Below are 27,158 nucleotides of genomic sequence, written 5' to 3'. Positions count from 1 at the left end.
TTGCCAACACCATGCAAATATTTATTCAGGATTGTGTTTCTCAAATATTTCAAACCAATATGAATTGCAGAAAGAGGCCAATTGGAACAACTAAATGATATTTGGAATAAAATCATTTGGCCTAGTTTTCATAACCACTGATTTCAAGGAATACCACCATCCATGCCAGGTGTACCAGACTACTCCATTATCAGTCTCTGCTGTGTAGGGGCCCTGATAGTACACCCCATTCAGGTTTGCAGAGTGACACCTAGTGGGAGAACAAAAGAAAACAGAACAGTCAGAAGGAACGTCCGCATCAGAAACTTTATCTTGCTAAGAAACGATAAAACTTTTAGATGATGACTTCTGTTGTATCCCAGAAAAAAAAAAAAACATTTCCCCAAACCTGAAACTTCTATACAAACAAATGTCATTGTTTAAGCAAGAGAGTTTTGGTCCCATCCCAAACCATCCCAGGCCACTTGAAGTGTGTAGAAAAATAAGCATTTCAGTTCTTAGTAGCCTATTGTGGTAGTTGGTCCCATCCCAAACCATCCCAGGCCACTTGAAGTGTGTAGAAAAATAAGCATTTCAGTTCTTAGTAGCCTTTTGTGGTAGTTTGAATGCAGTTGGCCCCCATAAGCCTATAGGAGTGGCACTCTTCGGAGGTGTGGCTTTGTTGGAATAGGTGTGGCCTTGTTGGAGGAAGTAAGTCTCTGAGCTGAGAAGTTTGGCGTCTCCTTTGCTCAAGCTTTGCTCAGTGTGAAGCTGAGACTATTTTCTGTTGTCTTCTGATCAAGATGTAGCCAGTATTATGTCTGCCTGCATGCTACCATGCTCCAGACCATGATGACAACGGACTAACCTCTGATATTGTAAAGCGCCATCTCAATTAAATGTTTCCCTTTGTAAGAGTTGCCGTGGTAAGCCGGGAAGTGGTGGCACACACTTTTAACCCCAGCACTCAGGAGGTAGAGACAGGCAGATCTTTGTGAGTTCAAGGCCAGCCTGGTTTACAGAGCTAGTTCCAGGACAGTCAGGGATACACATAGAAATCCTATCTTGAAAAAAACAAGTGAACAAAAAAAAGTCGCTGTCTTCACAGCAATAGGAACCCTGACTAAGACACCTTTAAACAAAAAAAGAAAAAAGAAGCAAAGAAAAATGATATTGTAACCTTCACCTATATCCTCCTGGTTAAACAGTGTTAGCCTCGTGCTTGACCACAAAGGGCACAGTAAAGACATGGGGACAAGCGGCTCTACTGCAGCTTCCGGAGTAATTTGTACTTCCAAGTTCATCAATCTATAGTCGAGATACGACTTTCGTGATTCAGATTCCCTTCTTTCCCTTCTTTGGTTGTTAGCATATCAATTATTTGCATCTTCAAGATAAGCAAACAGAACCTAAACCTCCTTTTAAAAACTTCCCAGCTATCAGAAAATAATCTTTTGTTTGAATTGTCAAGTTAATTTTTCACATATACTGCACCAATCTAGATAGGTCTGTTTGGTTATTGTAAAACTTAAGCATTCCCTTCTTCCTCCTTTGGGGTCTACACACGCGTCTGTCCTTGGCATACACAAATTTCATGTAACAGTTTATAGTCATTTTCCTGTTATGATATTAATCACCATCTATTATTTATTGCTGTAACTAATGAAAAAATATCAGATTATAGGCTATGAGAAGAATACTCAGAACTAGTCCTGAGAAAAGAAACAAACCATTGAATCAGAAAAGCAAAGAATTCATTCATAAATGCAAAGTAGCAGGCTTGGATCACTAAGCTTGTGATTTGCTTTCACTGACCATCCCAGCAGTCTTCCTAATTTAAATAGCGAGAACTAATCGAAACCATGCCTGCTAAGTCTGCAGGGATTCAGTATCCACTGTGTTTCGAAAGTACCATGAGAAGCAACATTTGAAAAGGAAAACCCCCAGAGTACCTAGAATAAATATTTGGATACGTTTATATAGAGAAACTATTATGTTTGGTTTGATTTGGAGCCTACTGAGAAATGGGCTGTAGGGTCCACTACTTAGTATTCTGTGACCTGTGTTCCAGTATCCTTCAGTTTCTAGCCTGAACTTGACACTAGTTGTTAAAGATTGACACTCCAAGGTAAAGAAGTGTTCAGGGGAACTGGCAGTGTAGTGGTTGTTGCCGGGGAGAGATACGACTTGCAAAGACACGAGGCCTGAAAGGCAAGGGAGGTAGCAATGAGGGTTTTAGTTACTTTTCTCTTGGCTGTGACCAAATACCACAATGTAAAGAAGTACTGGCATTGGCTCTTCATTATAGGGTTAGAGTCTTTCCCGTGGAAAAAGCAGAGGGTGTTAAGCATCAGTGGCAGGAACACATGGCAGCTGGCTTTGAGCAAGAAGCAGAATGCTCCTCGTGGGTGGGGCTAGACAATAAATACAGAAACCTATAGGGGGCGTTGCAATTCCAGCCTCAATAGTGAGAATCACTGAGAAGCACCAACAATTCCCGTCAATTAGAATGCAACACGGAAAACAAAGAGTTAAGGCTACGTTTCTGGAACAATTTCCTTTCTCTCTAGGGTGACCTCTTTTTCTTGGGTAGTGCCAGCTACTAAATTGCCTTTTTTGATCTTCCCAACTCCTATTTCGAAAGTCAACTATATCATTTATTTGCCTTCCTTTTTATTTGTGAGACTGCCATTCATTCAGGAGTAGAATAATCCAACCAACTGAAAGATGTACACACTCTAGGTCTCAGTAATATTAGTGATGATTTCTTCAAATCTGTTTAAAATCTGTCATTAATGAATATTCACAGATGACAAGTCTTAAATGCTGCTTACTTACAAGAAGAGGAAGGAATAAAGAATAAATAAGAAAAGGAAGCTAAGAGGGAAGATATGTTTCGCCATGTTTCATGTTAGCACAGTAGGAGAAAATGATTTTATGATCTTCCTTCTCTGCTCCCTCACACTGTTGCGTGTACTCCAGCTCCTTAACAAATGGCCAACCGTTAAAGTTAAAGACTCAACTTTTGGAAAAGTAAAACCCAGCAGGAAGCCTACTGCTTTTACAACAGCCTCCATTTCCCAAATACCTTAAATTCATTGTATCTGCATTGAAATCTACCTCTCTAAAACCAGCCAGGTACGGCTGTTTCCACCTGTAATTCCAGCACTTGGGAGGCTAAGCCAGGAGGATTGCCACGGGTTTGAGGACAGACTGCAGACTGTACTGCGTAGTAAGGCCATGTCTCAAGTCAGCAAACCAAAAAAGAGTGATTAATTAAAAGCCAACACATCACAGCAAGCGATGTTATAGTGAAGACTCTCATGGTTTTTAGAAATTTTAGTATGTATAGAATAGATCCACTCACAGCATATAGAGTCTAATTTTAGTATGTACAGAATAGATCACTCATAACGTATAGTCTACTTATAGCGTATATAGAATAGAACCAATCATAGCATATAGAGCCTACTTTTAGCATGTATAGAATAGGTGCACTCATAGCATAGAGTTTATATTTTGAGATGCTTTATTTATACTAAAAAATTATATAGATTATGGGATTTACACGGATAGTCCAGTTGTATGGAAAACACTATACTCCAAAATTGCCTAAGATTTCTTAATAGAAAGTTTAGGTGTCCATACATTTTGAGGTGGCTCCCGTTTTCTAAGGAAAACAGAATATTTCCAAAGCTGATGCTTCATCCCACATTGTTCCACACCTGCTCTGCTGGGGTAGCATGCCAGCTGGGTCACTTTTGAGGAAAACTGCATGGAGTTTCCATCCCCACCTAACAGGATGATCCTACAAAAATGCAGCTTGGGAAATCGTAAAGGAACCAGGGACATTTGGTCCAGAGATGAGACAATTCGAAACGATACAGCGCACTACTTCTCAGAAATATGATTTATTTCCAAGACATATTATTGGAAATTTCTGTTTCTTTTGGGTGTGTGTGTGTGTGTGTGTTGAAGACATGATCTTGTTAAGTGTCCCAAGCTAGCCTTGAGGTTGCTAAGTAGCCGAGACAGGCTTTGAACTTGTGGTGATCCTCTTGTCTCTGTCTGCCTCCAAGACCTGGGTTTACTGGAATGTGGTACCACACCCAGCTTCTGTTACTTATTGTTCAGGCTTTACTAATGTGCACAATGAATCTCAAAAACAAACAAACAAACAAACAAAAAAAAACCTCACAGCTGAAGAATTCTGGTAAGGATTGTGTAACATCACACATAAGGTCACCATCACCTTACTTGGCATAATTGATACCATTAACGCCTTTACAGCCGTACGTGCAAAGCATCAAACCTGTTAAACCACCAGCCAGACTGCTCCTCCTCAGCACAGTTCCCTTCGTAGTTGTCATTATCTCTGTCCCACGTGCTGAATTTCATTCTTCGGTGACTAGCCCACCACTGCACTTCAGGGTGAAAGGTCCCTGAAAGGGCGTCTCCGGCTGTTCCAGAATATTCTCCAATATTCAGTTCATAAAAGGACTGAGGGGAGAAAAGAGCCATTTTCACTATCAGTAGGAAGCACTTGAAAAAACATGTTAAACAAATGAGTTTATATTATGTAGTTTTATTTCTACAGACATCAAAGACATGTTGCATCGTTTCAGTGTTAACTCAAGACATTGCCTTGATTAAATTTTAAAAATTAAAACTTTTAGTACCTTTTTATCTCCAACTCTAAAATGTTTGTATTGTGCAAAGCGACTATTTTCCTCAAAATCTGTCAGGTCAATTTTTAAAGTGTAATCTCCTAAAAAAAAAAAGCCAAAGAAAAAGTAAGAAATTATTGTTGTTTAAATACATGACATGATATTGACTTTTAAAGCTAAAAATAAATCATAGTTTTATTTTGCTTTTACCATTTCCTCTGCCAAAAATCAGTTTTCAAAGAACAAACACTGACTGCAGCGTAATACAGTGTGAGCATTTTACTGTTTATTTTACTTGAAAATGACAGCAAAATAGCACAGTTGAAAAATTCTACTGTCTGAAGAATAAAAACAAACCTAAAAATGGTGTATGATTCACTTTGTCAAGAACAGAAAATGTTATTATTTAGTTAATGGTTTAAAGAAGCCAGGCGGTGGTGATTTACACGTTTAATTCCACTACTCAGGAGGTAGAGGCAGTGAGTTCAAGACTAGCCTGGAGTATAGAGTGAGGTACAGGACAGCCAAGGCTACACAGAGAAACCCTATCTCAAAGAAACTCAGAGAGAGAGAGAGAGAGAGAGAGAGAGAGAGAGAGAGAGAGAGAGAATATAACGATGATGAAAAAAGTAGATTTAAGAATTATGTTTATTCCGTTTGTCTTAATATCATAAGAATCTAGTTTTAAGACTAATTATTATTAACAACACCTTATGACCCCAGCAGCCAGACCAGGCTTCATCATACAGTCGCCCTCACTTGAGTATGTGTGTATTTGGTGGGTTTTTGTGGTAGAATATAAGGTCAGCTAGCAAGGTGCCTGAGGACCATTTGAAGAAGAAACAGGAATCCTGGTTGTTTTGTGAAAACCTCCCCTTGTTAGCATCAAAGCCCGGGGAACAGATGCCACTGAAAGAGGGGATCAGGGAGCACCTCAACAGTTCTGCCCTGTGTGTGATGGCAAGGAAGGAGGTCATTATTGAAATCATGCTGACATCAGTGACTCTGCATCAAGAGGATTCTCTGGAGTTTCCAAGCCAGTGGGGAAATATTTCAAACAAACTGAATTTATTTGGCATACGGTCTTATTTATGCATACTAGAAATGATACATATTGAAGAAAACTCTAAATATAAAAAGAGATACTACGGTGGCTATAAAAATTCTAAGTTATAAAAAAAGTGTGTGAAACAAATTAGTGAAGTAATACAGTCATTCCCTTCCCCCTTTTCCATTGCTCCTGTTTGTGAATGACAGGCTGGTCTTCCTCCTGAAGTAGAATTGTTCTTAAATATTAGAAATTTGATGGGTGTGGTATAATGTTCCCATCACTAAGGAGGAAGAAGCAGGAGAATTATGACAAGTTCAAGGCCAGCCGGGTCTGTACAGCAATTTCTGGGTTAGCCTGGATACATAGTGAGACTCTTTCTCAAAATGAAAATTACAAGTCAAATGACTAGGTAACATATAATTTTACCTTCCTATCTTGGGTCTTAGGAACAAAGTTCAAAGCTATTTGGAGGAGAATTCTGGATTCTCATTTCTGGAACAAGCATGTAAAGGGGTTCTCTTCAGTCAGAACTTTCTAAAAGTATTAACTTAGCTCATATGAGCCAAATCATGGATGGACACAGTAGGATAGGATATGTCAGTTATCCGCAAAAGTATATGTGGAGAGAAAATGCTACACATTTTTAAAAAGAAAATTGTCTAATGTTTTGGTCAATGAATGAATAAACTTGTAATTAGATATCATTTCTAGATTAATTTTATTGCAGACAGTTCCAAAAAAACTTAAGTAATAAGAATAAAGCTATTTTAAAGACAATTTGAGTAGCCTTAACTGCTGTCATAATTGAAGAATATAAGGACAGAGGCAATTTCTTCTGTTTGAGCTATGATACTTTGTGCAAGGCATGGAATTGATAGATACATTTCTCTATGCAAGGTATGGAATTGATAAATACATTTCTCTATACTATCCAAGAGCAACCATCTTGAACACCAAATGAGAAAAGGGGTGTGTATGTAGATCTGTGGTAGAACACATGTTTAGTATGTGCAAAGGCCTCGTTTCAACATCCAGCACCAAGCAAGAGAAGATGAAGGGGAATCAGATTTGTTGAAAATGTCTACCTAGGCAAAAATATATGCACAAAAATAACTTGAGAAATTAGCTTGAATTTTGTATGCTTCAAATGACACAATAGGATTTGCATAGCTTAAACCATGATCCAGAAAAATATTAATATAAAAGACAAACAGAAGGAGGTATGATAAATGTTAGATAGCTGGCAAAAGATATACTCTTAAAACCAGGATAATGTTTTTATCCTGGGGAAAGGAGACTCAGAGACTACTGATGAGACGGGAAACTATGATATGCTGGATTATGTAACCTTTCTTGTGACCACTCGCACATCTCAAAGACCCTGGTACTTAGTGCTCTGCTGACTATTTTGGATATAGACCAGTAGTTGCCTGAGCTTGGCTGGAACAAATAAGCCTTGGCATTGTCAGTGTGATTTAACTTGTCTTCTTGGGCAGTGCAACTGTGATTTATGAGGCATTGAGTCCCAGATCTAAAGGGGGCTGACTGTGGTCTCAGGCTGTCTGTCAGTGAAGGAGGATGACAGATGGGAACGAAAGGCTATGAAAAATAAAACACTGAAAACTTGTTATGGAAGAAAACTTTAGACAAATAGAGAACTCTAGTTATAGACATACAAGTGAACATGTATAGGGAGAATTGTATAAAGGGTCACAATTGCCTTTAAATCATTTTTTGTGTGTTTTTAAGATTTATTTTTATGTGTATATGAGGGTGTCTGTGTGGGTAATGCCACATGTGTGGGTGCCTTCAGAGGCGAGAAAGGAGCACTGGATTCCCTGGAGCTGGGGTTACAGGCAGCTGTGAGTTACCTGATGTGGGTGCTGGGAGGAGCAATACGAACTCTTGAACTCTGAGTCATGCTCTAACCCCAAACTACTACTGTCTTGAAGCAGTAGTGGCTTATCACATGGTATTAGAGTGGTAATAAATTGTGTGTGTGTGTGTGTGTGTGTGTGTGTATAATTGTCAGCCACTCAAATTTTTAAAAATTATTTTGACAACCCATTTCCTTTCAAGGAATAGAAAACATATAAGAAAATATAGGTTTACCTACCAATCTGGTTTCTTTGCCTCTAATCCCTGTTTTAAGTAGCATTTTACAAATGGGATAATAGCTCAGCAAGTATCATTACATCTGAAAAATCATGATATATACTGATTTTTTTCTATTGCCAATGATTTAGTGTGAAATACTACATGGCCTTTCTTTGTTTGTCTAGGAGTCCTGGGACCTGAACCTAAGACTTGCTGCCTCCCTATGCAAGTACAAAACCTACCTTGCGTCGTCAGTAAGTTAAGGTTTTTGTTACCCAGCCAATATTCACCATTTCTTTGGACAAAGTTCCCAAAGCCACTTTCGTAGTCATTCCAACCCCTAAGAAGTTTAAATTGAATGTTAGTTTTAGCGAAACACAAATGGTCACCTGCAGCGCCCATCCCATTCCTCATTTTCTCATCTCCATATTCTCTTGCTGAGCTCGCTCACACGCATATTCTTACTCGAGAATGAGAACGTAAAGTCTGTCATATTACTGAATTTGAGGCAGTAAGAAGGCTTAACTAACAAATCTCTGTCTCCTGTTCCTAATAATTACTGGTTAAAAACAGTTACCTGGCCGGGCGATGGTGGCACACGCCTTTAATCCCAGCACTCGGGAGGCAGAGGCAGGCGGATCTCTGTGAGTTCGAGGCCAGCCTGGTCTACAAGAGCTAGTTCCAGGACAGGCTCCAAAACCACAGAGAAACCCTGTCTCGAAAAACCAAAAAAAAAAAAAAAAACAAAAACAAAAACAAAAACAAAACAGTTACCTGCTAAAGTTCTCGCTGCCATCAGATCGTCTCTGAATCACAGTCCAGCCTCCTCCATCAGACATGTCACAATACACAGAGAATTTTGCCTGGCTCCGGAGAGGTTTGATTTTGTAAAATCCACTCTGCTTAAATCCATCATTGTAAATCTCTGAGCAGTCTGTTTACAAAACGGGGTAATATGACACTTGCTATATGTCTTTGTTCCTGAAATCCAGTACCCGTGGAGATAGATAAGACATATGGAAACATAATTGGTTCATAAAATGCCATCATGTTCGTCTTCTACTGGGAATTCAGAAAACCATGTTTTCTTTCCTACGATATAGTTATCATTGACCTCTTGATAAAACCAGGGGGAAGGAATGAAATAACGAGCATTAATTATTTTTGAAGAAATCAGGTTACAAGCAAATAATTTCTGTTCAGTGGGACTTGTTGTTTATGGAAACCTGCGCAATGAGTTGAACAACGAAAGTGAAAACGCAACTGCATGTAAATATTGTAACGGGATCATCTTGTCTTAATGTCTTACTGAACATTCGGACCGAACCCCAAACAGTAATCTTGTCAAGTTTTTATGACCTTTCAGTTTCGCTACATTTAAAAAAACATTCCCCGGAAACTTCTAACAGCCCACATATTCTGGGATATTTTGTCAAAGATTGCAAGCCTTTGTGCTTTCTTTCATCCTTCTATTTCTTTCTTCCGTGGTATTTCTTTGGCCTTTGAACTTAAATAGCTACCAGTTTGTAACAAAAGGTAATATTGGTGTCTTTCATTTTTGTTATTTGTTTGTTTTTGTTTTTCCAGACAGGATTTCTCTGTGTGACTTTGGAGCCTGTCCTGGAACTCACTCTATAGACCATGCTGGCCTTGAACTCACAGAGATCCGCCTGCCTCTGATTAAAGGCGTGCACCACCACCGTCCAGCTAATATTAGTTTCTTAAGTCGCTTGAGGTAAAACGAGTTAATACCCACTGGGTCTTATCCGAGGCTGATTTGAGCAGTCCTGGAGAATATGGTCAAGTATTAGGTAGATGCCTATGCAGCCTGCAGATGGTTGGAGCAGGGGCCAAACTACAGAAAGTAGTCTCAGGAATAGCCAGGTACAGAACTTCTGAAAATAATATGTAGAATCTCCTTTACATTTGACTTTTACCATTTTGTTAATTTCCTCTTTAAAAAAATTGTCTTATGACTGAATTATGTAAGTTTTACAGAGTGTTTTTAAGTTCTCTCTTCAGTTCACTGTTTTGATGCCAAACTGTCAACAAATGAAACACATATATTAAATTGAGTAGGCAGTGGAAATCTGAAGAGAAAATAAACTTCACAGAGCTGACTTCAGTCATGCATCACTGTTGGTCTTCCTAGTGACTTAGGCTCTGTTCATGCACTTACTTTCAAGATTCAAAAACACAAGTGTTCTTTATGCACGCTGGACTATAAAAGGGATCCTGTTAGAAAACTAAACAAGAAGAAAATGCCCACGTACAATCAACTCAATGTTATTTAAAAGCTTATGTCTTGAAGCATGTAGTAGAAGACTTTGATTAAAGTCAGCACATTTTCCCTCAATTGGGAAAAAGCTCCTTGTTCATAGCTGATCTCCTACCAAAGGACTGAACAGCAAAAGACTCACAAGGGTCAAACTCTTTTCCAGGCAAATATGGAAATAATTAACTCTAACTTGCTGTAGCAAAACTTCATAAATATGGGGATCTCTGCCAACACTTTCTGTTTGTTTTTGTTTCTTGCCATCTTTCAGTTTTGTTTTTTTTAAATTTCCTTCTCTCCAGAAGAGAGTACCAAACACAAATAAGCATCTCAAGAGGAGCTTTTAATGGAAGAAAAGCAAACAATCCACCCTCAAAAAAATACCAAGCAGATTATTAAAAAGTCATTAAATACACATTTTAAAAAGCAAACAGCTTGGAGCTGGAGAGATGGCTCAGAGGTTAAGAGCACTGGTTGCTCTACCAGAGGTCCTGAGTTCAATTCCCAGCAACCACATGGAGGCTCATGATCATGTATAATGAGATCTGGTGCCCTCTTCTGGCCTGCAGGTATACATGCAGCACAGCAGAACACTGTATACAAAATAAATAAATAAATAAATGTTTAAAAAGAACAATTTAAGGAGCTCGTCATGGTGACTCATGACTCAAACTGTGATAGCAGAAAGTTTGATCAAAGTAGGGATTAAAATACCAAGTAGAGGGGCTGGAGAGATGGCTCTGCAGTTAAGAGCACTTGATACTCTTGCAGAGAACCCAGGTTCAGTTCCCAGCACCCACATGGTGACTCACAACCATCTGTAACTTCAGCCTCAGGATACTCCAGCACATGACAGATACACATGCATACACATAAATTAAAAATAAGTGATAATCAGCTAGATATTTTGTTTGAAACATGTCAACCCACTCAATCCACTGGCCCATAGGTGGGATGATTGGGGAAAAAAAGTGAAACAACAGGACTTTATAAGTATTTTACCTATTTTTTAAAATCATGTATACATACATCTGTGTGTGGAGGGGGGGTATGAACACGAATGAGAGAATGAGCACAGGCCAGAAGAGCGTATTTAATTTCTCTGTAGCTGGAATTATATGCAATTGTGAATTGCCTCACATAGGTGCTGGGAACCAGTCTCAGGTCCTTTTCCAGAAGAGTATGTGTTCTTAAGCATGGAGCCATATTCCAGCCGTTAATAGGACTTTTTTAAAGTAATAATTTTTGAAGGTTCACATACTACTAGAAGAAAGCCCATGTGAGCTTCTCTCTGTCAAATATTGCATTGTACTCCGTGAAAGGAATAGTTTCTCCGATGTGCAGAAAGCAAGCCACTTACGGAAGACTGTGTTTTTATGCTCCCTAAAGTAACATTCCAGCTAGAGAAATCTTTCTCTTGTTGTCTCAGAATGGTGGCTGAAACTCAAGGCTGAGGATTAAAGACTAAAAATGACTCCCTCTCCCCCAGATACCATGTTGCTGTTCTGGTTTTGTATTTTAGAGAATATGACTATATATTCCAAACCATCCTATTTTTTAATGAGTCTCTTTAACCTTAACCTCCCAATATGCTTTACTTTCCTGAGCAGCAGGACTACAGACATGCACAATCACTCCTAGAGTACCTCACATTCTTAATTTTTTTTAAAAGGCTAGCAACAGGGGTGATCTACCAGTCCACAGAGCGTTCTGGGACATGTCAGTACCAGCCTTACCACAGTCATGCCCATTCCCAGGTAACAGAAGAAGAAAAGTAAGAAGGAAAAAAGATACTGGCTCATTGGAGATGGCAATATTCTTGTTACATAGTGTGTAGGCTTTTTCCTCTAAAAGCAAGGGGGAGAGTAGAAGGGTAATGTCCATGCATATATGACATTCTTTCTTTCTTTTTTTCTTTTTTTTTTTTTTTTGGTTTTTCGAGACAGGGTTTCTCTGTGGTTTTTGGAGCCTGTCCTGGAACTAGCTCTTGTAGACCAGGCTGGTCTCGAACTCACAGAGATCCGCCTGCCTCTGCCTCCCGAGTGCTGGGATTAAAGGCATGCGCCACCACCGCCCGGCCATGACATTCTTTCTTTAGATCAAATGTTATCTTAAAAATCTTAACCCATCCAATCCTTACAACAAATAAAAACATTTATGATTCCCATCTTATGAGGAGGAATATGAGACATAGTGTGCTTAACTAATTTGTCCAGGGACCAAGGACTGTTGGACTTTGTTCCAGGTGTTTAACCTTAACAACTACCCATGCTTCCTCAAGAAACTGCCGTGAAAACAGGAAACTTCTGTAGAAGCTATTGTAGAGCAACGAGTGTCAAACAGACATGTTGCAATTGTCACCAATGAATGTGAATTTGATACAATAACTTTTAATTCACAAATCATTAGCCCCATATGCTTAAAAAGATAGTTTAATTATATGCTATATACATTTGTGATTTATTCATTATTTTCAAAAATTACTAGTTTATATGTAATTAGATATTTGCTAGCATGTGATGAATTACAATACAGGGAAATTACTAATTTAGCAACAGTATAGTGACTTATAAATAAGAACAAAGACACCTAATTTATGCAAATCATATGCATGAACAGAATGTTTTAAATTCAAGGACAGCAAGAAATATAAACTTTGATGTGAGCACAATATCAATTGTTTTTATGATATTAGCATAGAATAAGTTATCTTATAATATATTTAAAAATAAATTTTAAAGACTTATTTCATGTGTATAGGTATATATGTATGTATGTATGTGTATCATATGCATGCCTGGTACCCATGGAGGGCATCCCATCACCTAAAATTGGAATTATGGATAGATGTGAGCCAACCACTAACAAGAAGAGCCGTTTCCAGATAGTGAGACTTCACCAGATATAAAATATGCTGGCATCTTGATCTTGGACACCCTACTGTCAAAAACTGTAAGACACAAAGTTCAGTTATTAATAAATAATAAAGGCACTATGTCATTGCAATCTGAAAGCACTGTGATGACCTGCTTTCCAGAAAAGCTTAAGCAGCCACGAGGACTGGCCTGATTTACGCTTTAGTGACAGAAAGCAGAAACTTAAGTGTAAAATACACTGTACTAATAGGTAGTCGTGTACTATTTAAGCTTACTAAAAAGCAGAATCTAGGATTGAGGGCCCCCTTCCTCTCCCATACCCCAGCATGTTTTTTTAAGTGTTTTTTTTTGTTTGTTTGTTTGTTTCCTGTCTTGGAACATACTGACCTCTTAACTCTGTAACAGGGAGAAAGAAAAACAGCAAAAACTGAGAATACTTTTTAAAAAAAATTGTACTCTTGGAAACAGCTAGAAGGTAAACCATTTGCTAACTAACAGAGGTTACTGCTGCTTTTCCTGTGGCATAAAAATGCCAGTGGTGAGCTGGGCGGTGGTGGCGCACGCCTTTAATTCCAGCACTTGGGAGGCAGAGGCAGGCAGATCTCTGTGAGTTCGAGACCAGCCTGGTCTACAAGAGCTCGTTCCAGGACAGGCTCCAAAAACCACAGAGAAACCCTGTCTCGAAAAACCAAAAAAAGGGGGCTGGAGAGATGGCTCAGTGGTTAAGAGCATCGCCTGCTCTTCCAAAGGTCCTGAGTTCAATTCCCAGCAACCACATGGTGGCTCACAACCATCTGTAATGAGGTCTGGTGCCCTCTTCTGGCCTGGAGACATACACGCAAACAGAATATTGTATACATAATAAATAAATTTAGAAAAAAAGCCAGTGGTGGGGACGAGAAGCTGGAAGCTCATCAGTAAAGATGCTTTTCCAAGGATGTCTCAATCAAGAACTCCGCACAACCATTTCAGCAATTTTCCCATCATTTCTGCTGGAGGTTGTAAGCGCTCTATCTGACGATATTGTATTTGCTTGCTCTCTCGTCAGACTCCTTCAGTCATTTCTGCTGAGTATTTTAAGGGCTCTGTGATGCTTTGCTGTTTATATACTGCATCTGTCTATCTGCTACTTGCTGTTTGTTCTTTTACTTTTGCTCACTATTCCCTTAATAAACACACTCATTTAAAACCAAAATCATGGCTATCATAGATCACTTTCCATGTGTGACATTAAGCCAGATCATAGCTCAACCTTGTTTAACAAGCTGCCCTATATATTATACAGCTCTTCCATGATCCTCTGCGACCCACAAATGCTCCTGAGGAGGCATCAACCTGGGTTCCTCTTTCATTGCCCTACGTGTGCAGCAAAGTATGTTATTCTAGTTATGTAGACACTCTGGAAGTTGGCACACTTGATTCTTTGAGTTTCTTCATCTGTACCAACCACTGGCATTCTGTTCATTAATATGATCATCTTCTACTGTTCATTAAAGCCACACACAGATGACTGATATAATCTCTGTGTCTCTAAGATTTAGAAGGAAAGTTTCAAATTATCAAATTCCACTTGCTACTACTCAGATAAATGACCAAATGGTGTAGGAATCTACTTCACAACACCATCTACTAATAGATGGTTCTATCTCATTACTAATAGATTCAATTCAAACTGGCTGTACTCCATTACCAAAAATGCACTATTGTATATGTTTTTTGAACTTACTAGTTTGTCCGTTTCTTACTTCAAGTCTAAACACATTGAAAATCTACTAGAAGAATTTCCAAGATACCCACCAATGGACTAATGACAGAAAGTGTACCAGTTAGTCCTGTGATATGAGTAACTCAGACGAAATGACATTTCAGCTCATTTTTGTAATATTAAAGTATTACATTTCTAGTACAAAAGCTGACCTCAATCACATTTGTGGCATATTAATTTCCTAAATCTTCAGATGAACATACTACCAACTTTGGGCAACAACAGAGATATATTTTCTCACAATATTTCAATATTCTAAAGTTAAGAAGCTCAATATGTAAGCAGTTATCAGAATTGGTTTCTTCCAAGCCCTTTGTCCATAGCTGTTATTATCTTTGTAGCTCTTTATAATTGTTTATTTGTTTTTGGTTTTTTGAGACAGGGTTTCTCTGTAGCTTGGGAGCCTGTCCTGGAACTAGCTCTTGTAGACAAGGCTGGCCTTGAACTCACAGAGATCCACCTGCTTCTGCCTCCCAAGTACTGGGATTAAAAGTAAGCATCACTGTCCAACTATATTCTTTATTCTGTATGTATGTATATATGTATGTATTATGTATGTATGTATCACTTCTTATGAAGATATTTGTCCTGTGGGATGTGTGTACACCTAATAGTCACATTTCTACTTGACCATTTCCTTAAATGTCCAAATGGGATCACATACAATACTATTGGAGTTAGAACTTTGATACATGAATCTGGGAGGGACACAAAATTCTTCGGGAACCAACCTTATGATTATCCCCAGTGACTTATCCAATTCCTCAGTAAGATTCTGCCCTCCAGCTTGTATCAAATCCATCCATCCACTTTCTACTGTCCAGATGAATGAGCAAATGGAGCATATAGGAATCTACCTCACAATCTCACTACTAGTGTATTCACGTCAGACTCCACTACGAAGAACACACCACTTTATTTAGTATTGGCCCTACTATTCACAGGACACATAGCAAAAGTTTCTGGATAGATACCCGACCACATTACAGTCAAGCCCCGAGATTCCAACCAATGAAGAGGGCACTATGAAGAACACACCATTAACCCCAAAGATAGATACTTACTTGGTGACTCCAAACCGTCTTATCCCATCTTAGCCCATGCAAGGAAACTTGGTAGGACGTCTGTCCTGGCACTGTTCTTAATCAATTTCGTCCACGTCCGACAGAAAATTCATAAATTATTTTCTGGCCTACAGTGATGCTTTATTAATTAGTCTGGAGTAGACTAAAGGCAATGATTGCAGATAATTCCCCACAGGGCACTTGTATTTCTACACATTTTTCCCCAATAGGGTTTATGTTCTAGACTATGTTTTAAAGCACATTTGTGGGTAGGCAGCTTGAAGGATATTAAGATAACATCTCCTTCTGGACAGACAGTTGCTCCATTAGCTGCACACTAAAATAAAGATAACATCTACGCTGGAGCCAAAGATTAGACACATTTTAAACCCACTATAAAATACTGGAATTTCTTAATTCAGTTGTGACATAGCCGCATTAATTGTTCACATGGGCTCTTGGTATTTGAGAACAAAGGACATTAATGCAAATATGAGCCTTAGACTTGTGACCCATGAGCTGCAGGGCTCCGCTAGACCCACGAGCTGTAGGACTCCGCTAGATCCATGAGCTGTAGGGCTCCGCTAGATCCATGAGCTGTAGGGCTCCGCTAGATCCATGAGCTGTAGGGCTCTGCTAGATCCATGAGGCAAACTTGTCAGCTTGCAAATAGAGGAAAACCTCAAGTCCCTCCTACTTTGGGGTAAGTATTAGCACTTCAGAAGGTTGCCAGCTAGATTAATGAGTGGCTATAGCAGAGAATCGCTGTTTTACAAGAATATATACAGAGTCTGATTCCTGATACATGTTGCCTGACCCGTCATTTACTGTCTTAACCAATATTCTCTGTAGTTTTCTTCTTAGAATGCAATTCCTGTGCTTTTGCCCCAGAACGTCTTCAAACTATCTATTCCTTTGTGTTTCCCAGGTCCCCTTTAACCTGAAATACCCTCAATTCTGTTCCATGTTCTGGGACCCCAGCTATCCTTATGCACTGTCTGTCCTTTCTACTGCAATCCAATGGCTCTGACCTCTGACCTCTAAAGGCGGACAGAAGAAACTAGTGTGTGTATGTGTGTGTGTTTATGGGAGGGTGTCTAAATATCAAGATGCTTGTATAATGGCTATTTTTATGTCAACTTGTCACTGACATAAGCAAGAATCATTTGGGAAGAAGAAACCTCAGTTGAGAAAATGTCCCACCAGACTGGCCATTCGGCAAGCCTGTGGTGCATTTTCTAGATTGGTGATTGATAGGGGAGAGGCGTGTCTACTGTGGGCAGTGTTACCTCTAAGTGGGTGGTCCTGGATGGTACAAAAAAGCAGGCTGAGCATGCTGTGGGGCGTGATCTAGTAAACAGCACTCCTCCATAGCTCCAGCATCAGCTCCTCCCTCCAGGTTCCTGCCCTGACAGAACCATGATGAACCGTGATGTGGAAACGTAAGCTGAAATAACTCGTCCTCCCCAAGTTGCTTCTGCCACATCAATAGAAACCTCAGCTATGTTAGCTGAGCAACAGAAGGGGAGGCATCCAGGGCAAGCAGTGTGAGCGTAGAGAGATTAGGATCTGGGGGAAGGCAGGGAAAGTGAGCATTTTACTGTATTGTAAGTTCTATAGTTTGCACAACTCTGAATCCCACACATGGTTTAAATGATAAATGTCTCTGTAGGCCCATGCACTTAAACACTTAGTCCCCAGATGGAGGCTCTGTTTGGGGAAACGGTGGAACTTTCAGGGAGTAGAGCTATCTATGCTGAAGAAAATGGGACAACATTAGGGATGGGCTTGAGGCCTACAGTCCTACCTCATTTCTCTTCACTTCCTGTTTTCTGACTACAGATGCAGTGTGACCACGGGTCTCCTTCTCTTGTTGTTGTGAGTACCCTGCCTTGATGGCATATAGCCCCTCAGATTGTAAACCAAAACAAATCCTTTCTTCCTTAAGTGGGTTCTAGTCAAGGGTTTTTCTCAGTGACAAGAAAGTAGTACACTGCACTAGTAAGTACATTTACTGGCATAAACCAGGAGTTTTTGTTTTTTTGTTTTTTTGTTTTTGGTTTTTCGAGACAGGGTTTTTCTGTGGTTTTGGAGCCTGACATGGAACTAGCTCTTGTAGACCAGGCTGGTCTCGAACTCACAGAGATCCGCCTGCCTTTGCCTCCCAAGTGCTGGGATTAAAGGCGTGCACCACCACCGCCCGAAACCAGGAGTTTTTATTCCCATAATATTGGTATGTCTTTGATATCTGCTTTTGGTTATAGTTATACACATATCTCAATTAATATTTGCTCATCTAGTCCCATTTTTTTGTTTTATCTGCCAACATAATGATCGACTGTGTTTCAAAACTCTGAGGGTCAATGGGAAGATAAAATACATTGACTGGAACTAGAGAGATGACTCAGGCATTAAGAGCACTGGTTGTTCTTCAAGAGACCTGGATTCAATTCCCAGCATCCACATGACCACACACAATGGTCTGTAACTCCAGTTCCTTGGGATTGAACTCCCTCTTCTGTCCTCCATGGACACTGAGAGTGCACACAGTACACAGGCATGCACACAGGCAAAATATCTATCATATTACATAGCAATAGATATTTTAAATGCATTGGATATCCTTTCAAGCCTTACACAACAACAAGTTTATTGATCAAATTAGGCTTATATTCACAAGCAGACAAATCAGAACACATCATAGACATGCAGCATAGGGACGGCTGTGAACAAAGAGTTTGACACAGCACTGTCTCTGTTTCCAACACTCAAGTTCCCTCTTACAGAGTCATTCATATGGATGGGAAAACAAAAGACTTTTTCCGTAGACAGAGTTTTCCTGTCCTGACCACCTGCTCCCCTGCTCCCAAATAATCACTCAGAAGATTAATATAAATTATAAATGTTCAGCCAATAGCTCAGGCTTATTACTAACTAGCCCTTACAGCTTAACCCATTTCTATTGATCTCCGGGCTGCCAGGAAGCTTGTGGCTTTTACCTCTATCCCATTTTGTGTGTCTGATTTTTTCTCCAACTGGTTGGCTAGTCTTCTAATTCTGTCCTTCCTCATCCCATAATTCTCAGTTTGGCTTTCCTGCCTGACAGTATCCTATTCAGCTATTGGTCAATAAGCTTGTTTATTAAACCAATCATAGCAACATGTATTCACACAGTTTATAGAATGATTATTCCACAGCATTTTTCTGTGGGACTAGTGATAGGTGTAGTGGTCTTTATACTGTGCTCACAATTCAATACCGTTTCATTTCTAGGATATAAATGTTGGCCTAATCAAAGGGGAAAATGTCAAACTGTTAAATAGACATATTTTTAAATTACTCTTTTATTTTCTTTTAAAAAATAGACTTTTCTTTTCCTGTCCTTTAGTTCTACTAATTTTTTTTCATTGTGGGTTTCAAAAGAGAGAATTGGGTATGGTAGCACACACCTGTGGTCCAAGCTACTCAGGAAGTTGAGGTAGAAGGATTGCTTGTACTCTGTATTTCAAGAATAGACTAGACAACACAGAGAGACCCAGCCCAAAATAAATAGAAGGGGAAACTGCATACATATAAGGAGGAAAAGACCTAAATAAAAACAAAGTTTAAACAGAAACACTCTCAATTATAATCTGTCATTTTAGGTGAATATTTAACAATCTGTGGTACTGACGTCTTATGAAGATACAGAAATTCTCAGATACTTAGTATTTAGATCAAACACATACTAGAGATAAAGGGGGAAAATATGGAAGAAGTTTTTTAAATTGGTGGAGTGAGTTATGCTGCTTATCATTGGAACAGATATAGCTTTTTAGCAAGATGTGAAGTGAGCCGAGGGTGGTGGAGGATACACCTGAAATCCAGCACTTGAGGAGGCTGAGGCAGGAAGACAGTTAAGTGCCAGGCCAGCCTGAGCTATAGAGTGAGATTCTGAGTCGAAAATGACTAAAAGGCAAAACTAAACAAAGAAAAGGTCTAAAGTCCCTGGATACCCAATACCGTCATTACACGTGGATGTGCGGCCCAAATAGTTGAAACATTTAGGAAAAACCAGTTCTGACCTGCATATTGCCGCTGGCCTCCAAGGTCAACGAAACTGTTCTCTTGTCCCTTATCCAGGAACTGGACTTCCTTCTCCTGCGTGAGCTGTGCAATCGTGGCCTGCAGCTGTTTGACCCTGGTCTCAAGCTGGTGCACCTGAGCTCGGAGCCTTTCCTGCTCCTGCAGACAGTGTGCATCCTCGAGGGCCTGCAAGGCAATGTGCATCTCATGTTTATGGGAAAAAAAGGTCGCCAATAATCTGGATAAATCCTTGATTCAACATTGTCTCCCACTTTCATATCAGAATGCTATTTCAAACAGAAAGTTAATTTATTTTTCCCAGAACTTTGAGTATGCTGGTCTTTGGTCCTTTGGAATGTGTAAATGAAGACACATGTTCATTGAAATAACCTTCAGATAATCGTGGTAATATATACTAATTATGTTTGATATTGGTCCAAGACCAACACTAACTACCATGGTCAGTTTTGAACACCTGATACCATGTGAAAAAGGAAATAACACGGCTTAAAAATATTTCAGTGATTTGTTGCAAATCCTGATTTTTATTTTTAAAGTATTTAAGTGTTACTACATGCCACATTTCCACAGAACTTTCCCATTCCTTAGGATCAAGTTAATATCATTAATATTCCTTTTCTAGAAATTAAAAAGAAATTCCGTCTCTAAGTAGCCCTTATAATAGTCTGCACAAAAGGCTTACCCAGCTTTCCCTGCCCATTATCAGAGCAATGGTGACCAGGACGAAGCCGCAAATGTCCCCCATTCTTCCCACGGAAAAAAACTACAAAAGAAAGAATTCCTCATGAGATCAGACTCAACGGGTTCAGATAAAGCCTTAGAGCACCTGGGGGTTACACAGAAATGTATCCCCTTCTTACTATTCAGCCTTCTGTCACATGGAATGATGGGAATCAACTGCATCAAAGCTTAGAAAATAATTGAACCCGCTCAACAACGCAGACACACAACGGGGTCCAGTTTCATTAAGGGCTTGAATGTACTGCTTCATAAGTGTATGGAAAAGGGCAGGGAAAAAAAAAGACAGGCCTGGGATCCTCTTTTGCCTCAGTCAGTTCCTAACTGTATGACTTTAGGCAACTTACCAAAGTGTTCCTGTTCTATAAAGTGGAGATGAGACTCCTATCCACCTTACAATACTGCAAAAATTTTGAAATAATATTTTTATATGTCTGGTCATTCATGTGCTAAATGAATACCAGATAATGAGTTAGTATTCTAAGTGGAGGGTTGTTTTTATTTTTAGAAGAAGAAAATTACAATAGGGGGTTGGTGTGCGCTGTTTTATTTTTCTTCTTTCTATCTTTCTTTCTTTCTTTTTCTTTTTTTTTTTTTTTTTTTGAGAAAGGGTCTGTAGCCCTAGTTGGGCTGGAACTCCTTACATATGCCAGGCTGGCCTTGAACTCTTAAACACCCACTGGTTCAAAAGTGTTGTTCACTGTTTATCTTGATGTCTTAATATGCATACAAGAAATCATGATAATGTAAAATGTTAAGTTTTGTTTTATTAACTTTGGAGGAGAAAGCTAAGTTTTTCCTTCCTCTGCTCCCCCTCCTCACCTACCCTTCTCCTCCCTCCCCTCCAAGGTCACATTATGCAGCCCAGACTGACTTCAAATTCAAGACCCTCCTCCTTCCACCTCAATACCTGGCTTCCACTCCTTGAGATTGCCTTTTCCAGGACTGAAGATCAAACCCAGGAGCCTTATGTCTCATAGGCAAGCTCTTCACATATGCTAGGCAAGCTCTCTCCCACTAAGCTATGCCTAATCTTTACATCAGCCCTGAAGGCACGACTTCTGCTGAAAATGTTTGCTCATACTCAGAATGACTTCGGGGTGCGGTCACAATGGTGAGTTTTTCATAAGCTTTAGAAGCTAACAGCAGAAGATGTTTCTATAATCTTAAGTTTTATTCACAATTCCTTCTGGAGTAAGATTGGCCCGTTTATATTCTGGTAGAACATATGACAGCTAGTCTTTTTACCAGTCACTTTTTCTACCTTTTTGTAACAAAATAAATGGTCCTTAAACTTCATCACTCACTGGTATCAAAGGGGGGAGTGTTACAAAGAAAACCCCCATGTCCAAAGATTAAATTCTGTATCTATAGGTGGTAGCAGTAAGGCTTATACCAGCTTCCCCCCCCCCCCAACAACCAGCTCCAAAATCATGACACAGGGACTTATTCACGGGGACTTATTATTAGTTTTTCATGTTCGGCCTAGCTTTGGCTCATTTCTGGCTATCTCTTCTAACTTAAATTAACCTGTTTATCTACCTTTTGCCTCAGAGCTTTTTTTACTTTTCTTTTCTTCTTATGTCTTCCTTTCACTGCTTCTTCTGTCTGCTGTCTAGCAGCTGCCTGGTTTCTGGCCCCAGCATCTCCCTCGTTCTCTCCTTCTCTGTCTTTCTTCTTGAACTTAGATTTTTCCTATTTATTCTCTCTCATGGCCGGCCTGACCTTTCCTTTCTTCTGCCTAGCTATTGCCATTCAGCTCTTTATTAGACCAATCCGGAGCCTTTGGCAGGCAAGGTGAAACAAATGCAACACATCTTTACATAACTAAACAGACACAGCACAAACAAATGCAATACACCTTTACACAGATAAGGTAGGATGAGAGGGAGTCTTGTAGTCCCACCTTCAGCTGAGTAGCTATTGGTAACAGATGGCTGACGGGGGAGATATGCAGCCCCTGAGAGGATACCCATGCTCAAGGAGGTGGTCCTACACCCATACACACAAAAGCAAAAGGTTTAAAAAAACAATGTAAGCTCTCTCTTTGGCTTATTGTTCCAGCTACATCTATGGCCTCTGCCTTACAATCATGAGCCCTAACTCTGGAATCATAAGCCCAAATAAACTCTTTCATTACTTGCCTTCATTACAGAATGTTATCGCCACCATAGAAAAGCAATTGATACAGCTTGCTACCTAAATTTCACTGCCAGAACTCATGGTGGAAGGAGAGAACAGACTCTCAGGAAGTTTTCCTATAACCACAGACACAACTGTGTGCATACATACACCATATCACGCCCCCCTCTGTCAACTTTTGTCTGTCTGTCTCTTTGTTTCTCTGTGTATGTGTGTGTGTATATGCCTCTCTCACACACACAAATAAATAAATGATCTAAATGAAACTCCAGTTTTCATTATTTACGATAATAAACCATCCTGTATTCTGCACATCTAGTTTATAATAACATCATGTCAAGTACCCTGTACCTTATCATCCACTATGATTGGTTGTATTTATTTTATAGTATTTTTGCTTTAGGTATTTTGTGCTATAAATCATTATACTTTAAATTTACTATAAGAGTCATCCCTTAAAATTCTTTTCAATAGCTACCTTACTATACAATATGATTTATTTTAAGGAGGGTAGGGATGTAGATCAGTGATAGAATATGTAATACATGACTAAGGCTCTTGGTTCAGTTCCCAGAACCTAAACAAATAAATAGTTTGAAGGCTATAAATTTTAATTCATTACTTAGTAAATGTGTGTGTGTGTGTGTGTGTGTGTGTGTGAGAGAGAGAGAGAGAGAGAGAGAGAGAGAGAGAGAGAGAGAGAGAAGGAGGGACGGAGGGACGGAGGGACGGAGGGAGGGTCCCACTACATAGCTCTGACTGGCCTGGAGCTCTTAGTGTCTGGATTCAAACTTGCAATAATTCTCTTGATTCTGCCTCCCAAATGCTGTGTGACTGGCATGTGCCACCATCCCGATTTCTGATTAGCAGTTTTCAAAGTTAACAAATTATGCTGCATTCAACTTAAAGGCAAAAATGTTTAACTTTAGAAATAAAATGTGGTTATATTGTGGTACATGCCTTTTATAAACAAAAACAAAAGTTTGTATGTTAGTAACAAAATTAAAATGATATGTTTTGAATGGGCTGTTATGAGAGGATAGGAGATAAAATAAAATTTAAAAAGGGGACTCCAGCCAGTGAAGCAGACCGGCGCCTTGCACAGCCATCATCGGAGAAGCTTCCTCCTGCAGTAGATGGGAATAAAGGCAGTCAGATATGCGGAGAGTGAGAGACTTTGGAACACTCGTTTCTAGATGGGATGTCACCTCAAATGCACCCCCTCAGAGCTCAGGGAACCTAGAAAAAGAGGAAGCAGAAAGAAGAGAGCCAGAGGAGATGGAGGACATCAAGAACACAAAGCCTTCTAAATCACACTGATCCAGGCACATATGAACTCCCAGAGACTGAGGCAGCAAGCACAGGGCCTGCACGGGGCTTAGCTTCCAGTTCAGTGTTTTTATGGGATTCCTGGGTGTGCAAACAAATGGGTCTCTGTTTACTGTGCCTTCTCTTGGGCTATTTTCCTTCTATTTGTTTGTCTTGTCCAACTCAGATGTGTTAGTTATTATTTACCTTATTATATTAAGCCTTAGAGGCCTGTTTGTTTCCTAATGAGAGACAGAAAGGGAACAGATTCAGACAGGAGGGGAGGTAGGAGGAACTGAGAGGATTTACAGGTAGGGTAGGGGGAAAACCTTTCAATAAAATGAAAGGAATAAATTTAAAAGGGAGGAAAAGTTATTTAAAGCAGTGTGTTTTCTAAGTTAGCAGTCACACATGAGCTACAACCTTAACGTATACAGTTAAAATTTTACCCATAAGCACAGCCTGAGAGACTGCTTTTTCCAAACCCACCCTCATTTTCTGAAAATAGAATATAACTATATCCTCATAATTTATATTAAGAATTTATGATTTTAAAAAAGCTTTTTTAAAAAAACTAAACATATTTGATCTCCAAGTAGCTGAAGTAAAGAAAAGAGTTTGGGACGCCCAGAGCACAATGTGGTCTGTTCTGCTTGTTCCTTTGTAGGCTGAAATGAAATGGAAAGTTCTACCTTGAACCTCTCCTCCAAACCCACCCAAAATACAATGAGGCTAGAAGCTAGTTAAATTCTAAATCTCTCCTCCAAACTACAGTGTCAATCATTCCAATCTTTTGCGAAGGCCCGTGGTGATGTTCTGAGTTGTGGTGACTGTCATCCACTCTCATGGAAAAAAATGTCAGCATTACCACAGTCCAATCAAGAGTGCAGATAGTAACTTACCTCGAGTCAAAGTGAATCAGTGCTCGGCTAGGCTCAGTCCAGACGCAGCCTCCCAGGAACTGCTAACTGAAGTCAGCATTTGAAAATTGTCTTCTCCATTATTTGATTAGAAAGAGGCAAAGTTGATTCTGGCTCTAATCCAGAAACAACATGAAGAAATCAGTTTAACTGGAAGGAAGACAAAAAATAAATCAAGGGCAAACCCCTGAAACTCTTACATTTTCAATTTCTGCCACTTACACGATATTTTATTGGATTATATATCTTTATTTTTATTTTTTAAAGATTTATTTATTTATTATATATACAGTGTTCTGCCTGCATGTCAGAAGAGGGCACCAGATCTCATTACATATGGTTGTGAGCCACCATGTGGTTGCTGGGAATTGAACTTAGGACCTTTGGAAGAGCAGCCAGTGCTCTTAAGCTCTAAGCCATCTCTCCAGCCCAGATTATATTTTTTGATTTCAGCCTTTTATACTTATGCTCACCCGGAGAATTTTGCACTTTATCTATCCTAAAATCAAAGTGCAGCTGAAGCTTTGCCTTATAGATGTTAAAGTTAATAAGCTGTCACCTGCAAAGTGGAGCGCTAAGTATAATTTCAGCTAAGACATGGATAGAGGCCACATTTTTCTTAGGTATGAAAACATCGCCATCACAGAATGAATGGCCAGTTTACTTGATCTCTTTTTTTTCTTATTTTTTTTTATTTTTGAGAATTTTAGACCTGAAAACATGAAATATTATCCATCTTCCATTTTCCTCCAAGTTCCCTCCATGTCCTTGACAGCATGACCCCCTCCCAACATCACTTTCCTTCCTTTCTTCTTTCCCTCCCTCCCTGCCTGCCTGCCTTCCTTCCTTCCTTGATAACCCCCTAAAGTACCATTAGTGTTGCCCATATGTTCATGGATGTGGGGCTGTCCACTAGCAAAAGCGTTCTCTATATGTGAAATTGCGACACGCACCTGTAAGTGTGGGCTGTACTCTCAGCAAGCTCTTCTTTCTGTTTTCAAAGCCTCTGGAGCAGTGTCTGACATGCAATAGGTAACTTCTAGTTCCACTAATCGCATTGTGCAACAGTCTCAAGCTGGAAGCCCAGGTCATTCTGTCTCTGTTCATTCTGATGTAACTCAAGTAGCTATTTGCTGTTGGTTCTGCTGCCCTGATTTCCTAACTCAGATTCCAGTAAAATGCACGTCGTTTTTCTGCTGTCCTTTGCTATTTACTGAGCGAAAGTATTACCTGTTTTTGACCTTCCCGTTAAACACTTTTTTTATGATTTACTTAGAAAATTTGGAAGTTATTATAGAAAAGTTAGTTCTGATGATTAAAAACAGAAAGAAGGAAAAAGACAAGATCTCCTGAGTAAATTGGAAGCATGGGAGCAGGGGAGAGGGTGGAAGAGGAGAGGGGAGGAAGGAAGAGGAGTGGGGAAAATGTATAGTTCCATTAAAAACAATAAATAAAATTTAAGAAAAAAAATGTCATTTAGACTGAAATGATCTACACATACAGAAGAATTATAGCATTTAAAATGTTAGAAAATTCAAGCTGTTGACATTAAAAGGAAAATAAGAAGTTTTAAAGCTAATGTGGTAATAACCACTGTGCTGAAGTGTGATAGTCTGAACTTATTTTTCTTCCTTGTGTCTTCATTGCTTTCTCTCCATTCAAAAAAAAATTGGTAAAGTCTAAAGTCGCAGGAGGTCTACAGAAGGGGACAAGAGTAACAATAGCAAGAACTACCACATTTGCCACATTTTCTCCTTGCCAAATACAGTAAGATTTTTTTTCTTTGCCCTTTGGTGATGGCTGGAGATTAAACCTATGGCCTACCACATTCTCAGAACCAGAACCTGTTTTACCGGTGAGCTATATAACCCTAGCCATAGCAGTAGATACATTAACTCAGTCTCAATATCCTACTGGTCTACCATCTGTCTCCATTTCACAGGTAAGGGGATAAGGCACAGAAGTTGAAATAATTTGCCCAAGGTGACACAGCTAACAAGAGGTGGAGCCAGGACTCAAAGGCAATCTGGCTCTGAATTCATGAACCTCACTGTGAAAGTTAGGTTATGGTGTCAATCAAGGACTTGGTTCAGATCATTGTTACAAGAGAAATGCAGAAAAAGCTAATCAGACGGTAAGAACAATATTTAGGGTCAATGTCCTGTGAAAGCAGGCTCCAACCTGCAATTT

At 39.5% G+C, this 27,158-nt stretch overlaps 1 protein-coding gene across 3 annotated transcripts; it reads right to left on the bottom strand.

Annotated features, from left to right (window-relative positions):
• On the bottom strand, positions 1-26,044 carry Fgl1 (fibrinogen like 1). Of its 3 annotated transcripts, none has more exons than XM_041644452.1 (9): positions 25,922-26,044; positions 24,951-25,118; positions 20,543-20,623; positions 19,839-20,025; positions 8,569-8,728; positions 8,037-8,134; positions 4,659-4,747; positions 4,292-4,479; positions 1-250 (listed from the first exon to the last, which is right to left on the bottom strand). In XM_041644452.1, the coding sequence occupies exons 3-9, from the start codon at positions 20,603-20,605 to the stop codon at positions 91-93; spliced, it is 945 nt and encodes a 314-aa protein (XP_041500386.1). In that variant the 5' UTR covers positions 20,606-20,623; positions 24,951-25,118; positions 25,922-26,044; the 3' UTR covers positions 1-90. The 3 variants fall into 3 exon arrangements, with proteins under 3 accessions (XP_041500386.1, XP_041500387.1, XP_041500388.1); XM_041644453.1 differs by having other exon boundaries at positions 24,951-25,084; positions 25,922-26,035; XM_041644454.1 differs by lacking the exons at positions 24,951-25,118; positions 25,922-26,044 and adding an exon at positions 23,701-23,719.
• Positions 26,045-27,158: the final 1,114 nt, after the last annotated feature.

Source organism: Microtus oregoni, unplaced genomic scaffold, assembly GCF_018167655.1.
Source record: "Microtus oregoni isolate MIOR12 unplaced genomic scaffold, Mior012 000096F_ref0000112, whole genome shotgun sequence".
In the NCBI taxonomy this organism is placed as follows: domain Eukaryota; kingdom Metazoa; phylum Chordata; class Mammalia; order Rodentia; family Cricetidae; genus Microtus; species Microtus oregoni.
This window is presented reverse-complemented; position numbering and strand designations above follow the sequence as displayed.

Bases quoted from the DNA above. Each gene is read 5' to 3' on its own strand.
- Fgl1 (XM_041644452.1), bottom strand. From the start codon at position 20,605: ATGGGGGACATTTGCGGCTTCGTCCTGGTCACCATTGCTCTGATAATG. The intron at 20,026-20,542 runs GTAAGCCTTTTG...ATTGCCTTGCAG, and splicing joins TAATGGGCAGGGAAAGCTGG to GCCCTCGAGGATGCACACTG. The intron at 4,480-4,658 runs GTACTAAAAGTT...TTCTCCCCTCAG, and splicing joins TTAGAGTTGGAGATAAAAAG to TCCTTTTATGAACTGAATAT.